General features: G+C 34.7%; 1 protein-coding gene across 9 annotated transcripts in view; it reads right to left on the bottom strand.

Moving 5' to 3' along the window:
• Window positions 1–16884, bottom strand: part of LOC150099090 (uncharacterized) — a 479515-nt gene that overhangs the window by 30217 nt on the left and 432414 nt on the right. The window contains exon 5 of one of the 9 annotated variants that reach the window (XM_090405401.1): window positions 5187–6124. The exons of 6 other annotated variants lie outside the window; for them this stretch is intronic. In XM_090405401.1, coding sequence (XP_090261527.1) covers window positions 5880–6124 — 245 coding nt within the window. In that variant the 3' untranslated portion in view covers window positions 5187–5879. Of the gene's footprint in view, window positions 1–5186; window positions 6125–13729; window positions 14278–15108; window positions 15368–16884 lie in introns of those variants that run through there. 2 more of the 9 variants (XM_090405408.1, XM_090405402.1) reach the window with 2 other exon arrangements.

Consider the following 16884-nt stretch of genomic DNA (forward strand, 5'->3'; position numbering starts at 1 on the left):
TTAAGGGGGTAAGTAAAAATAACAGTAAAATTTTAGCAAATTTTCTTTCGATAGTTCTTCATGAAACGGCACTCCTTCCCCCCGCCTCAACGAAGGATGAAATTTGCCCGGCTAAGCACAGATAGGAGACAGCTTTACCCATCTAGGAGTACACAGCAACACCACACAATATTACTACACAGACATCGTCCTTCTCACTTAACCACCGATAAATGTGTTGAAGTCCACGTTCATCTCGGATATTCATATATGGCGAGCATACTTCCGTTTCTGTCGGATATTCTTCATCCGATGTACTTGAATTTTATGATCATCCACGTAATCTCTTCGGGCATATTTTTTGAAACAAATGTCACACTGGAAGCGTTTCCGATTGCTCAGATGGCGTTCTTCGATGTGTCTGCGCAGATTACTTTTGCTGGAGTAACTCCTTTTGCAATACGGACAGATGACTTCGTCCACTGTTGCTATGAGATCCTCGGCGTCCGACAGGATGATCATGGAATCTGGAAAAGTGGTGGCATACATGAAAATAAGTGAACGATTGTTAAACCTACGTTACCAATGATTACACTGTGTCCTCAATAACACACTGACAATATAAATACACTAGTATTGCTATTCGGAGTATATTTGAGTGTGTTATGGTCGTATTTTGTGATTAATATAATATAATATTACTTGCTAGAAGTATTGTGATTGTGAATTAGTAGTTCCACTTAATATAAAACAACACGCCTAATTTCTATCACAATATCAAATTTTTCATTTTATTAACCCCTAAGTGCTCATTTTTTCAAACGAAAAACATGTATTGCGAATGACAATCAGATTGTGGACATGTTTGATAGAATACCAACTTGTGTGTTAAAACCAGGTGTTATTAAGTGGTATTTGAATAATTTTTTAGCAAAACATGCATCAGAATTTCTGGGATAAATCAATTGCAAATATACGACTGTGCTCCATTTTCACTTCTTACCATCCTTCAGAGGACTCTGAGTAATTAGACGGCAATTTGAATGAAGAAGTTTCTACTGAAATTAAATATTATAAAAATTCAAAATTTAGTCACTGAGGACCACAGCACACGGTTTCTCTTTTTAAAAGACTCAATTGGGAATTATCTGTAATTTTCAGTAAAAAAAAAAAAAAAATTAATGACTATTTAGGCAAAGTGTATCGTACAGAAGCTGGGTCACATTACTGGGTCACAGAATCATAGTCTTGCCTGAACTCGATTGGATGCAGTTTTCTTCTATATATATACAACCTCAATATGATGTGAAGGATGTTCGACTGAACAAGCGGATTCTATACACGAAAGTAACGTTCCCATGTCCTTCGTACGACCAAGGTGCAGGATGCCATGTTGCGTTTACCACAATGCATTTCGATGTTATATTTGCATGTTTCTGCTAAAGATGTTACGGAAAAATTGAAAAACATATTGGTCAAATGAAGTGAATTGCAAAATGAATTTTAAAAGAACTAGAAAGAAACATTCATTTATTTTTTTATAAAGCTTAGTTCTGTGAAACAGAGATTCTCATTGTAGCTACAATACCAATTTTTTCATCAGGAAAAAACCCATCAGTCTAAAACGTGTTTGAGGCTTCAATGATTATGCAGTCGTCTACTTGACCACATGCGCATATTAGTTAGATGAGGCGATTTCCGTTTCTTGCGGATGCTCTTCACGTGGTGCACCAGTTCTTTATGATCCTCCACGTAGTCCTTTCTCGAATATTTTTTGAAGCAAATATCACACTGGAATTTTCGATTGAGCAGATGGTGTTCTTCTATGTGCCTACGTAGGTTTCCCTTGCTGGAGTAGCTGCGTTTACAGTACGGACAGAGAGCTTCGTCCACGCCTGATCCCAATTCTTCGACATCGGATAAGGCTGCCATTGTGTCTAAACTAGTGCTGTCATCTACAAAAATAATTGAAAACCAAATTTACCACAAGAAAAAAAAAAGTGTTTCTGAATCATATTTGTAATGACTTATCTAATGCTATTATTAGTAATTTACGACTGGATTTTGTAGGTCGTTTATTTGTTTCCGTGTTAACCTAATCTATTAATGACAGATGTTTAATTGTCAACTCTCTTTTAAGTGTATGTTCCAAGAAAAACAAAGCTGATAATTACCGTGTGACATCAAAGTACGTGGTATCCACCGAGATACAATAACCATATCTGTTGACCTAGAAAAAAAAAGGATTCGAAAAGGTTAAGGCCGCTACTATGCATGCTTGCAAGCAGCATTTGGCATCCACAGAAAAATCAGTCGCATTTCCAGCATTTTATGTTATCCATCTGTGCTTACAAGACATTGACCAACGAACAGATGCAGCGTTTATATTTTAACCAGTAGCGCACTCAGGATTTAATCTTGGGGAAGAGGGAAAGTTGAGTAGACGATTTGAGAATACACACCACGCATCGCATATGACCTATGACTGAGCATCTGCAATGATCACTAATTCATAAGTAGTATAGAAATGGAAGACACGACACAACATACATTTTTTAAAAATGAATTTTAATTAGCAAAGCATTTTTGGAAAATTTTCTAGGTTTTTTTTTCCCTTTTTTCTTTTTTTTTTTTGGGGGGGGGGAGTTCCCTAGCCCCCCCCCCCCGTCTGGGTGCGCCACCGATTTTAACAACTGAAATCCAGTGATGTAACTTTTAAGAAATAAAAGTAAAAAAATCGGATATTCTGTATATTATAAATTAAAAAAAAATATGGAGAATAAAAATAACGAGGTCTGATTTGTTGATTATTTCTCGACAAACTCCTATGATGCATTAGTACGAAGTGTTATCAATAATGTAATTATATATAGTCAATTATTCCTTCTCTATATTATGATGGGGATTAAAATGCCCCGGTGAATTTAAATACTGTACTGTTTAAAAGCTTATAACCTGTTCGGATTGAAAAGCAATTTCATCGTTGAAGTCTTCAAATCATATTTTTGTATTATTATGCGATTATAGCAGAATAAAACACAGACACGAAGAAAATACTAAATAAATATTTATTCTCAAGGCACAGAGGATTGACCAACACTGCTGCTTATACCTGTATATACAGAACATAAAAATTCGGTAAAAAATTAGAGGAAAATAACATTCATGGGGCCCCACTCGCATTCACAGGTTGGTGTTGAGTGAGCATGTTACAAGTAAGTGCAACAGTCGTCTTTCATTTCGAGCAAGCTTTTCCAACACTGGTTACAAAGCAGAAAAGAAATTTATAAGGAAACCGCTGATACAGCGGTAAAGTCAACACTTCATTTAACAATATTTTATTTGCTTTATCTTTTGAAATAACTTGCATAAATATGTATTAACTGCGAGGAACAATTTCAAATGCATTGCGATCTTAGACTATATACAAGTAAGCCGATTGATATGTTTTCTTACACTGTTCGTTCTACACATACCTTTCTGCTTGTCTGCTGCATGGAAAAAGAAGGCAACTTATCTCCAACCACGTTACATTTAGAAGTAAAAAATTATGAGAATGAAACAAAACCACGTTAGTTATCTATAACAATATATACCCGTACGTGTTACCGACCATCACCTAAAAGTAACGAATTCCAAAGAAGTTAAGATTCGTATACAATGCTCAAGATAAGCGCTACCGTATTATACATGCTGTGTGCATTCGTTGCTTGAGTTTAAGCAACTTGACACAATTTCTATAGAATTTTCGTGTACTATATACTGTAGGTGATATTTAAATAAGGAACTTGAATTAGTTTTTAAATACCCCTTATAAGAGCGTCTTAAGGAGCTTGATGAGAAGGTTAGAGATATGCCACACTGTCAACATTACTGTTGATAACATTTACATAACATTCTGAATAACATTCCAAACCTTGTTTCGACCTCCCCCCGCCATCCCCACATTTCTATTCTTTCAAGAGGCAGCAATTCTAAATGCTTTCCCGACTATGGTGAGACAAGAAGCGAATATTCTAACGATCCACAGTTCTTTAAGAGGGTTATGTTGTATATTAAAATATAATCATAATATTGTACGTCAAGGATATTCAACTTAGGAAGTACTTAATTCACACATCTATAAATCCGACAGCATCATATTTGCGACTACCATCCTTAAATTTCTCATTATAGTTTAGCGATTTAAAAATACAGAAAAAAAAAAGGATTGATGTTGTACGGTGTTTGGAAACAAATTAAAATATCTTAATACGATAAATGCTTTATACAGTCTGTGTAAACCCCCCCTCCCCCAAAGCATTCATTTGCATAAAAAGTCGGTAAATAATCACAGGTGGGCAAAGTCCTCTCCTGAGCCACACCGATCCTATAAAAGGTCATTTAATGGCCTATCTAACTTTTTCTAATTTGCTAGACTAGGTTAGGTTAAAAAATTTTTTTTTCTTTTAATTCATCCATAAGTTAGCTAATCAGTGCCAAGTGAATACGCTATAATATCGCATATTATTTCACAACCCCTTCAACTCAAAACAATATTGGTGGCGAAACTTTTACGGAATGCCAAATATTAGGTGGCATTTTTAGTTATTGAGCTGAAGAAGGTTGTCTTTATTTTTCTTGACAATGTAAGTGGACTCCGCATAGAAACAGGACGTCCCAATTTTTTAGCATTAAACGAAATATCTGTAGTATCTCTCTGCTTCTTTCCTTTCAGCGCTTCAATCATTGGGTTGAATACTACTTAATGATATATTGCTTAATCTAATTTCCTGTCATCGTCAGAATATTTATTAACTTCACAGTTTGAGCATTTAGAACTTCGGATCATACGGAATGCAATTAAATACACACAAAATTACACAATTACACACAAAATGGTATTCCAAATTATTCAGATGTACTTTCGGAAACCTTTATTATTACAATAATACCACATGTAAACGATACTATGGTTACTACTTGCTAGCAAAGTACTTAAACCCAAAAGTTAAATTATAATAATTACAAAATATACTATTTCATGTTGTAATATTATATTTACATAAAGTTAGTTGAATTTTAAATTGTTAATACAAAATTATTCTATTAATAACACTTTAATTTGAGAATTCTAATCTTTCTTTTGTGTTAAAAGTACTACAATTCGTCATTCCCCCGGGGGGGGGGGGAAATCAAGCTATTCAAGTTTATATCGGCAAAAGTTATGCGTCGAAAACGGTGCCTAAGTTGGTGATGTGGCTAGCGAGTGAAAAAGATTGCCCACCTCGGTCAGTCATTCTGTGCTCACCTGTAATATCATAAATATATAGGCATACTAATATTTTACGGCCGGAAAATTTGTCTGGGGGTGTTCAGTAAAAAAAGAGCGTACCAGAAAAAAAATACAATGTTGCAAGGATAACCTTTTGGGTGATAATTGGAAGTGCATTCATTTTAGTGTCACCGTGTCCTTTAACTTCGCCCATTTTTCTACTTTAAACTTGAAAAATACGTGGCTAAATTCCTCTCAGGTCATTATTTCGAAGAATACATTTCTTGAGATTAACACTAAATAAAACACTCTGAGATGGAGTCATAAAATTAACTGTCAATGTTAGGCGTTCAACCAACGGGACAAAATGGGTTATTTAAAATCTTAACTGATGACAGCAGAAGCCAGAAATAAATAATATTCTTTCTTCAAAACGTACAAGGAATGATAACAATTCTAGAAGCTTTATCACGACTTAAAATGTACTGGAGGTGCACAAATGAAACAAAGCACTGTCAGAGCACTCCATAACGACCTCTTACAAACAGTGAGCCGAAAATAATTATGCGAATACCCTTTAATCCAGTCCAATGAGATGAGTTACACAAACATGGTAATAACTTCCCCGTGCTACGTTCAAATCCTGTTAAATGAAAAGGTTACTGTGCACATTGAGCATATGTTCTTTGAGGTAGTCTTTTCTTTTGTACTTCTTCAGGCACACTTCGCATTGGAATCTCCTCCTATCGGCCAACACGTGAACTTCCATATGCCTACGTAGGTTGCCCTTATTGGAATATTGCCTTTTGCAGAAAGGACAGATGAACTTTTGCACACCACTGAACATATCGTCAAGATCGGGGGTGATCATTTCAGGCACTTTTTCTTCATCTGTGGGGGAGAAAAAAAAAAGAAAAAAGTATTAGCATGGAGTGTCTTTATCAACTTTTAAACTATTTCATTTTAATATGGGTTTAACATATGTATTAGCAGTGAAATTTGCCCTTCACACAACCCATAACGTGTATCAAATACATTTTCATCTTCTTAGCCATACAGGATGTGCTTCGTCTGAAAAAAAAACAATCAGATTCTTCAATAATTTGTCGAATAATTTTTATGACATTCTTGAAAAACTGTGAATGCCCGAATGCATCTTAAAACACACTGAAATAATCTTTTGAATCCCACATCATCAGGCGTGAGTGATGTGCTGGATTTCCCAATCGTATATATGACTAATAGTAATGGAGTTGTTTCTTTACAACAAAAACCGTCCCAGTTTAAACAAAATCCAAACGTGTACATAAACTTGAGCAATTCAAGATCCCAAATTTTATGATGGTTCGTCCAGACAGACTGGCTTTTGTCACATACTTTAACAGAAATAGATCAAACAGGATAATAGATTATCTGCATTGTAGCCATACCGACCTGAGAAGGATGCGTTTACAACTATGAAATCTTGAGAAAAAAATGAGGAAACTATGATGCGAAAACTGTTGTGAATGATCTTACAATCATATAGCTCTGCGACCTGTGGAAAAAACCGATTGGTTTATCAAAATTTACTAAAAAATCTGCTTCATTTTTGAAATTAAATTTTCAAAATTTCAGTTGTCTTGAATCAGTTGGCTGAAATCTTTTGGCAAAACTAACAATTAATAAAAGAGCTCCACTTTTCAATTATTTATACTTAGTTAAATGTGTTCTGTTTAAATAAGAAATGTGTTCACCAGTCTAACTAAAATTTCTACAAGATGAGTTTCAATGAAGCTGTTATTTGAGGGTATTTATACATTTCCATTTATAAATCAATGCATTCAAAGCGAGTATAGGTATGTAAAATGATTAAAACAGATCACTCTTCTCTACGTTAGAAACCAAAGCAAATGCATTTATGACTTATGATGATCACTAGTGAATAGTTGGTACGCAATCTATTCGATCCAGTTTTCTTTTGATCGGTCTACCAGGTTTCTTTGAAGGCATCAGTGAAAGCAGGCAGGAAATCAATAAACACTCGAATTATTTTTGGTGTTTATAATAGTTTTTAAAGTTGTTTTCAGAACTGAGCATTTGCAAGTTTTACGACACCGAAGTATCGCAGGGGAAAAAAAATGTAAATCTAAATAATTAAAAGAAACAGCCAGCAACAAGCTGTATTCTCTTATACTGTGCAGCGTAATAATGAGTAGTGTTCCAGTAGTCAAACATTAATAATGTAGTTGGAAACATCAGCTGAAATCAGCATTCGTAGTTTTCCTTCGAATCAGTATTACTCTTATTCTCAAAAAATGCGTTTTTATAAATTTAAGACTAAATGAAAACTGTCGTTTTATATAAAGCAAAGCATTGGCTCCAGCAAACAGCATCTCTTCGTTCTTGGCCACGTAACATCTTTATTGAGGATACTGTGTGATGCCAACAGCGGAAGCATGTAGTGTTACCCGGACATTCATATGAGAGTACTGTTGTCATGGTAACATATCACGCAGTCTTAGTCCTGGAAACAATAACATCTTTGTTAGAAGATATTCTAACGGACGTTACATCCATTTCCTTCTATATCAAGCACACTTCTAACATCGTCAGATTAAATATGGATGACATTTCAGGAGAAATAAATTGTTTATGTCTATAATCTTTATATCTTTTGTACCTGGCATTATTGGCAATTAAATGACAAACAAAAAACATCGTGATCATAAATTAAATACTTTATTCACTTACATGTATGTTTTCAATTATTATTAAATAAACTTAAAAGAGAGCAACCATTGTGTATACATTCTTCAGTATCCACCAATTAATAAACAATTTTTTTAATTAGAATAGAAAACACGAAATTGGTGTGGAAGGTACATCTGATTGCTTTCGTTACACCTGTATTCCTTATTTCGTTTATAGCATTTTTTTTGTTTCTAAAAGGTTTTTTAATCATTGGATTATTTCGAGAAAACAAACAACATGATAAACACAACTAATTCCATTTTTTATTTATTTATGGAATTCATTCAATGAACTTGCATACATTAAGTGAAAAATATATATAACAATCAATGAATGATATTTTTTATGTTAAATTCAAAATTAGTTCAAACGAAATCTGCGATATGATAAAAACAAAAATGATTTCTATCAGTAATGATCTTCTGACAAACATGAAAAAGATAAAAAAAAAGAATTACAATTTTTTTTTTTTTTTTAACAATGACTTCGATGGACTTTATGTTTATGCCTCATATTGTGCACCATCTTAATGTGTTCCATGAGGTAGTCTTTGCGGGAATATTTTTTTAAACAGATGTTACACTGGAAACGTCTTGGCATTAAGTGAAGCTGTAAATGCCTCCGGAGGGTGGCCTTTCCACAAAATGTTCTCTTACAATAAGGACAAACTGGTTTATCCAGGCAGGAGACGATCACTTCGATATCTAACAAAGCAGCCGAAGCAGTTGATTGGCTTTCTGGGGGGGAAATTATAAATGGAATTTTACTGGAAAAGTTGTAACTAAAATTATCATCTCAAAACAGAAAAGAAAATTTCTGTAAATTACATAAGACGATCTACAAAGTGATATAAATGTCCCCAAAGATATATATTGATTATCTAGTTTTTTCAGATACGACTTGAATCCAAAGTCAATATTAACAAGTCTACCTACCTGCAAAATTCGTTCAGTATTTGGTAATTTTGTCATGTACAAATGTGTGTGTATTCAACATTTTGCTAATCTCAGGTACGTCTGTATCATACACCAATATAATCTACCAAGTTTATATAAAGCTACAAAACACCCGCTTTTAATTTTGCTGAACTAAAATTCTTATTTACTTGTGAATAAAAATAATGTAACACAAAGATCATCACTAGTATATTCGTGAAACACCAATTCTTTAGCAGAGTTTCAACCACTGGTCTTCGATTCTTCACTGTTTCTGGCGAGTTTAGAGGGGTTGGGCAGTGGAAGTTGCGTCTAAATTGAGACATGGATAGGATATATGCACATTATTAAACCATGTATAACAGTGAAATCAATGCACGATGATGTACGTCAATGAATGAGCTGCAAAAATATATGTGCTAAGCTATAGTTCCTAAACTATGGCATCTTGATATTCCCAGAAAAGCGATGATCACTGGTATATACTGTTCTTCGCTGGACTCAGAGCTAGCGGTTGCCCAGAATTTCCTAGACTCAGTGAAGAACCAAATTGATAAATTACATCTTCAACAACAAAACCTAATAAACACGGTCTGGCAAATGTTTTATCACAATGGACAAAAATATAAAATGTAATTTGAGTGTTTTCACACAGCTTTCATGCTTCTTGCCCCCCCCCCCCAACTCCAAGGGATGTCATAATTTCTGTGTAGGTTTTAACCACGCGAATATTCAATCTGGACAATACTAACGATAACGTATATTTAATAATGCCATTTTAGTATGGAAATACAAACACTGTATCCCGGTGTTTCTATCAGCATATATGTCTGTTTGAGAATGAGCAAGCACTTCGCAGTAGCGAGATAGGAATATAATCACTTATGTAACTGCATTGCAACAATTCGAATTTATATTCTTTCAATGACAGAAAACAACACAATATCAAAATAAGTAAAAATTCCAACTTGAAAGAAAATTAGATGAGTGCTAAGCCACGCAGTTTAGTAACACTGAGATTTTTATTTTATTTTTTTTGAAGGCGCCAACCATAAATATGAAATACTCCTTTTGTGTTATGATATCAGAAACTGCTAAAATGACACGCACAGATCTGAAAACTAACGAATAAAAGGTTGATTTGTATCGATATACGATACTTTACCAAACCTAGTTCTTCCCATTCGGCATCAGAAAGAGGAAGAAATTTCTGAAGGGGCGGTGGGGAATAACTCATTTATCGAGGATATAAAATCATACTTACAGAAGCACGATATCTTGTCCTTACAATTCCTGATTCAGCGATGCAGATTGAACTTTGCTGATTGAGGATCGCGTGCGAGAGAAATTGGATGTGATTTTAGAGTCGCTTAGCCTTGTACCACATCTTCCATTTATGAACGCTACACTAAGTTGACTTGTGACATTTAATAGCGACACTCCATTCCAATTTCAAGGAAGGAACTTATCTCCACTCGCAATTAACAAATGTCGCAGTTATCCTTTTGCTATCAGCAAAGCTTTCAATAAACCTCTCAGAAGTTTCCTTTGGTTCTATCTTCACGGCACGATGTCACGATCCAGCAGTTTTCTAAGCTATAGTACATTCAAATAACTATAACGAGTAAATAAAAAAATGTTTTGTTACTATCAACAGTGCAATAACACTTACTTTGACAAAAATATAAAATGTAATTTGAGTGTTTTCACACAGCTTTCATGCTTCTTGTCCCCCCCCCCCCCAAGGGATGTCATAATTTCAAGAACGTGCAAATTTATAGTTTTTCAGTTGAGAACTGTCCCATCAACTGATTTCTAATTCTGCAATTTCAATAATTATCTCTAATATTTTCAAATCATAAAATAAATTAATAACTGGATTCTGTTTGTTTAGCATTTCGACTTTCTTAAATAATTTTTAAATGAATCAACCCTACTTAAGACGAAAAAGATTTCCGTCTGACTTTATATGTATTTACATTTTACTTCTTCATTCGTCCAGACGTTTGGTATCGACGATGCCCTTTGGTCGAAGAGATTTGGGCTCGCATCTCGTCAGTGATGCGAAGGCCCTTTGAAAGTTTTTCATATGAAAGTAAATCAGTCGATCTCATACGAAAGTAGCAGTAGTAGCATTGTTTTTCATCCGTCTCAACTACGACATAACGTACTGACCTCACAGCCTTAACATCATTTAATAGATTTATGTAAGGTCAATTTAGTGAGTAAAGCTAGTCTACCTTATTCCCATATATACTGTGTGTGTGTGTGTGTGTGTGTATCCCCCAGACACGAAGTTGTCTGTATTCTCTTAAAATTTATGCCCCCCCCCCCCCACACACACACAAACACTCCATGAGAAATTTCGGAACCTGCACCAGCACTGACGCAGGCTTCGTTTTAATCATTTGCCATGAGACCTTAAAACGAAAGGTCACACCTCTGCATGGTGTACGGTTATTCATTACTTAAAAGTATAATAGATATCAAACAGCTGGAGGTTCGATAGGAACAACACTGATTTCAGCCTCAGTTTAGGTACATCTGTGGGTGAAAGTTCATTATATTCTCGTCTTCTTTACTCGTATATCCAGGACGACTTGTATAAAATTATCCTCACATAGAGCACACTAATTAAATAACACTGCATTTCATTAATTTTAAAGTATCTAGGAGAGAAAAAAAAAATTAAAAGGGTACATAATGAAATGAAAACTTGATATGGCGACATTCAAATCTCAGCGATGTCGCCCTTAGGGAGTATTTTTCAGAGAAAATAAGTTACATGACGCTACTAATTTATTTCAGGTGTATACACACCTGAAATAAATTAATAAAAAAAAACCTGTCATTTAAATTCGGTATTTTGCTTTTTTTTTATTCACAACCCAAACAGCATTTTTTCTCTGATCTTTTATCCACCTTTTGTATCCTTTATTTATTCAATGAATTATTACATGCTTATTTGGTAATCCAAAACAAGCACTTCGAGGATCAATTGTAAGGAAGGAGAATCTCTTCTTTTTCAGGACCTCCTACAAAACGTCACACATGATAATCTCATATCGTCCATGTTTGAAAAACCAAGCAATACTAGAAAACATTAAACTGGCTAGTGCTGGAGAATAACTGTAATAGCAACAAATTATTAATAATTATTAATTTCGTTGCCAGCGACCCCCCCCCCCCCCTGCTTACCGTAGACATATCTGGTCTGTATAGCACGGTTTTTCCGGACTATGTCAAAATCCATGCACTGTTTTATTGAGCCCGCCCACGGTAACAATGTATTGGATTTGCATTCTGAGTGGAGTCGCATAACAAAAATACACAACACGCTTAATAAGTAAATGACTTACAAAACTACTTCGACGTTTTTTTTTGTTTTTTTTTTTCAATGTAAACTGAAAAATTAAATAGAGCTGTAACTTGCTTAAACTGTTATCTTTACAAAACACTGTAATATCTGGAGAGAGACAATATGAGAAACATCAGAAATTCGATTAAGCAACATGCAAATAGGGAATTTTGTTCGTGTAATAACTGTGTGCATCTCAGAGGGAATAATAATGTGAATTTTCAAATTTTATTTGTAAATTTTATATGTAACTTGTAATTGTAACAGTGTTACACGGGCTATTCCCTGAATCTGTTCAGTTAGCTTACAAAAATGCTTCCTTCAAATCCTTCCATGTTGAGCAATTTGCTCAATGTGCAAAGACATTTCTCTACAAATCAAACTACGGCACATCCTGCACACACAAGCACTGCATTCTGTGAAATTTAAGATCACTCAATTACATCAACACAGAAAAATTTAAATAGTGTATTTATTTATCTATTATTATTTGAATTACGGCTAAAACGACTAAGGCTATGAGGCTAATGTACAATGACCAATAATAACTTGAGCTCTTGTGGTCGATTTGCCTGTTTCCAGAGGTGAAAAATTAACCACCTCCGTATGAAACTGGTTCAGCCGCAATGTCCTTAGAAGGGATTTTTAAGTTCAAGACTAGGTTCGGACTTGGTCTTTCTGACCAAGGCCGTTATAAGAGCATATAGGACTTGCCTTTCACAACTGTATTAAAGAGAAATATTGAAATCTTTAAAGTAATGCAATACCGAGGAAGCATATCACTCAACCCCCCCCCCCCCCCCACCACCACCACACACAATCCCATGATGGTAATATCGGTGTGTCTGCTCAGTCGAAAAACACGTATATCATCACCTCTTCGTTCATCTGCTATTTGCTAGTAAAATAGATAGCAAAAATTCCTGACTTATTCAAAGAAAAGTGGTATCATCCATTCATATCATTGGACTTGAAGCGTTGAACGGAAAAGGAGAAAGATGAATATAATAAATAGTTCGGGATTATAGAAGTGTTCAAATTCGATGTCATTGTTTTGTGCCAAGGACGTAAATAAATAAAAAGAAATAAGCAAAACATGGCAATCTTAGTCATGAAAGTTTGGAACACATTAAAATATCTAGTAGCTCTGTTCTCGAAATAGATCATACATGTATTCAGAAACATCCATGGGCAGGGTGGGATTCGAATCCACTATTTACATTTTCCTTGGAATGTCTGACAAGATCTTTAGTCCAGCTTAACATGTAACTAAACAAACATGTTCATTTACAGCAGGATTTAAATTATTTTTCTGTTGGTTGTTAATGAGAAGAACGCTGTTCTCATTAGTAACCAATCCTGACAAACTGTTGCTAAATTCGTAAGTTCTATCCAAACAACAAAAAAGAGATACACAAACATGAATTACAAAACAAAGAATTCACAGGTTTCTTAGTTAGCTGTCAGCGTAGAAACGCATTCAGGCACTTTTATTTTTCACAATTTATACATCCAGAAACACTGGATAACATAACAAGAAAGTATTTTTGCAAACAGTGGCAGATAGATTAAGCAATATTAGGCAACCTCTTTCACACGTTTGTGTTTATTTGCTTTACATTGATCTGTTAGTGTCGCTCCAACTCGTTTAATAAAAGGTGTAATTTGCGTATCACAGATGGCTTGTTCCCGTTTCTATCAGCACAAGAACAAGAGTTGCAATTTCAACAAGGACCCTGTATATGATTAGAACTATAAGTTATTCACAAATCACTGTTCTTGTCAGTCTTTCATTGAGTGGACCACTAATTTATGCAGCCTCACGTAATCCTGCCTGGAGTATTTCTTGAGGCAGATGTTGCATTGGAACCGCTTCCTGTTTGGCATGTAGTGCAGTAGCATGTGTCGACGAAGAGTACCCTTGCTGTAGAAAGTACGATTGCAGTACCGACACAGAGTCTGCTCTTCGCTGTTCAACCATTCGTTCACGATTATTGAGGAGGGAGGCACATCGAACTCTGAAAAAAATACTAAATATTATTACATATCCTTTATGTATTCTAAATGCAGTGTGTATGTCCTAAATAATGTAACACCAGAGACAACATGACAGTGTGAGCTGTTCGCAATACCTCCAGATATACAATGTTTTCCCCTATAACATGTTAAAAAATAAACAGTGCGAATTTGAAACCTCCATAACAAGTGCGGAAGGATACTTGTTCAATGAGGCGGTAATAATTCTGTATTTATTTTTGAGATAAACGGAACTGAAAACAAAAAGGATAATTCATCAATGAGTAAATGAATCAAATAACTACACACAGCTTGGAATTTATTCTCATAAATAAACAAATACTACTCATTTTCTTTTATTTTCTCAGTTGTCTTCTTTTCATGTGATATACCTCAAACTGAGTTTTTTTTTTTTTAAGCTGTTTCACCACAACTAATATCCATTGTCTGTATGATACATTCTTAATAAAATACAAAAATAAAGTATTTTGCACATTAAAAGAAAATTACGTGAAAAAATCAGCACGCTCTTAATGTTTCATTAAGTATTAGATTTGAAAACATAAGATGCACAAGTCACAAAGGAATTTAAATATCTTCATTTTTCTGAGTATTTCGGCTGTATTCAGAAGTCCAGTTTCCACATTATTACGAAAGGGCAGTTACCCTACGAATTCTTTTGTGCGTAAACATTCGATCGTAGAAACTATCTCCTTTCCATTTTGTTTTCCTTCTGAGATATTTCACAACCCGAAACACAGGTCACAATTAATTGTCATCACAGGAAATTTGGTAAAAGGGGAAAAAATGAATGACACATTTACATCACTCACCCAAACCTTGCATACTATTCCTGGGCACGATGCACGATCCTTTTGTGCTCCTTCACATAATATTTGCTAGAATAGAGTTTCAAACACACATCACACTGGAAACTTTCTCGGCTAGGAAGAGAATGAAAATGTAGTCCAATATGTCTGCGCAGACTGATCCTGTTGTATATGCTACGATTACAATAAGGGCACGTGGTATCGTCTTCCCCAGACATGTTGAAATCTACTGCGGTGGGAGAGTATGGCAAATTCGACATATCTGGAAAAGATTATCTTTTATCAATGGACTGAACACAGGATCAAAAACAGTTTAAACAAAATCAATTTATATAATACAACTTTGTGCAGGAAAAATATTATCCATTGTTGGTTGGCAACAAAAATGTATTTTATTCACTTTCCTATTGTATGTGGTGTATTATACAATCGGTTATATTTTACTCAAACCACAGAAAGTGTAGTATGTCGTCATCATTTAATTTTTATGAGAATATTTCCTGATTAACCATGGTACAAAATTCTACCCATGAACCTAAATAAATGTGTAAACTGTGCAATGCAACAGTTCTATGGGAAAAAATAGCGCGTTTTTTTTAAGAACTCAATTTAAAATAAGAAATAAATAATACAGAGAAATCTCACTGGACTTACCTTTTAAACAGTTACTGGATGGAACTTCTTGAATCTAATTTCATGCACAGGAGATTGTTGATGCCTGCTATGTTAGCTGAGATGCGACGATTTAAAAAAAAAAAAACAGTATGGCAAAGCATAAATAAAAACAAAACGAATAACTTTATAAGAGAAATAATATAAAATCAGGAAGAAACGGTTGTCATAAAACGAAGAAACAAAATAGGAAATCCATGTTTCTCCCATTTTTGTTACAGAGCATAAAATGTTTTACACATGCGTCAGTAAGTTTTTTTTTTTTTTTGGAATTAAATATCATTGGGTATCTTACTCCACTAACAGGATAATACATGTATAGCAATGTTGCACATTATGACGTGTCATCTACTATTTCCCTTACCCGTTTCACAAATACCAAAGGCTTTTCGTTGGCAATTCTTCGAATTAGACGGCAGCCAGCTTTAGCCAAGTTACTCAAGGGTGCAGTAGGGCCAGAGTGGCGCCCAACCACTTCTCCACGCAGGCAGAGAGACTTCTGTATTGTACTGTGGCTCTTTAAAATAAGACTATACCCTGAAGGCTAACTGAAAGCTGCCTGTTACTTGCCAGGAAACAAATTAGCAAGGCAATGTAAGGTAGTGCACAACAGAACAAGACAAGTGGGCAAAAAGAACAGGAAAAAAAAATTATCAGGATAATGTCATGAAAATCCACTATTTAGTAATTATTTAATAGTAAAAATGCAGTACAACAGACCCGTCAATAAATAAATATACTTATTAAGGTGAGATCACTTTTTTCTTTTTCTTTTTCTTTTTTTCGGCTGTTTTCCTAATGCTACCCCTCCCCTCGACTTGTAACATGTGTTGTTTGATGATGAAACTGTTCGAGAAAATTTTTAAATGCTGTATCGTAGAATTCATTTGAGATTTTTCACACCATTTTCTGTCACTTACAACAAAAGAGAAAACATCGCATGTTAACACTTTTATTGCTGGTTAAAAAAGAGTAGAACTTGATTAAGTTAAAATCTGCACATCACCCTTGCTAAATACAAGTTAATTTACATCAAATTCAGAAACCTGAAAATTGCCTCAGAAGATGTGAATGAAGGCATGCTAATGCTTTCCCCTACCCACGACA

Source organism: Typopeltis vanoorti, chromosome 15 (genome assembly GCF_054136105.1).
Source record: "Typopeltis vanoorti isolate ZY-2024b chromosome 15, IOZ_Tvanoo_1.0, whole genome shotgun sequence".
NCBI lineage: Eukaryota > Metazoa > Arthropoda > Arachnida > Uropygi > Thelyphonidae > Typopeltis > Typopeltis vanoorti.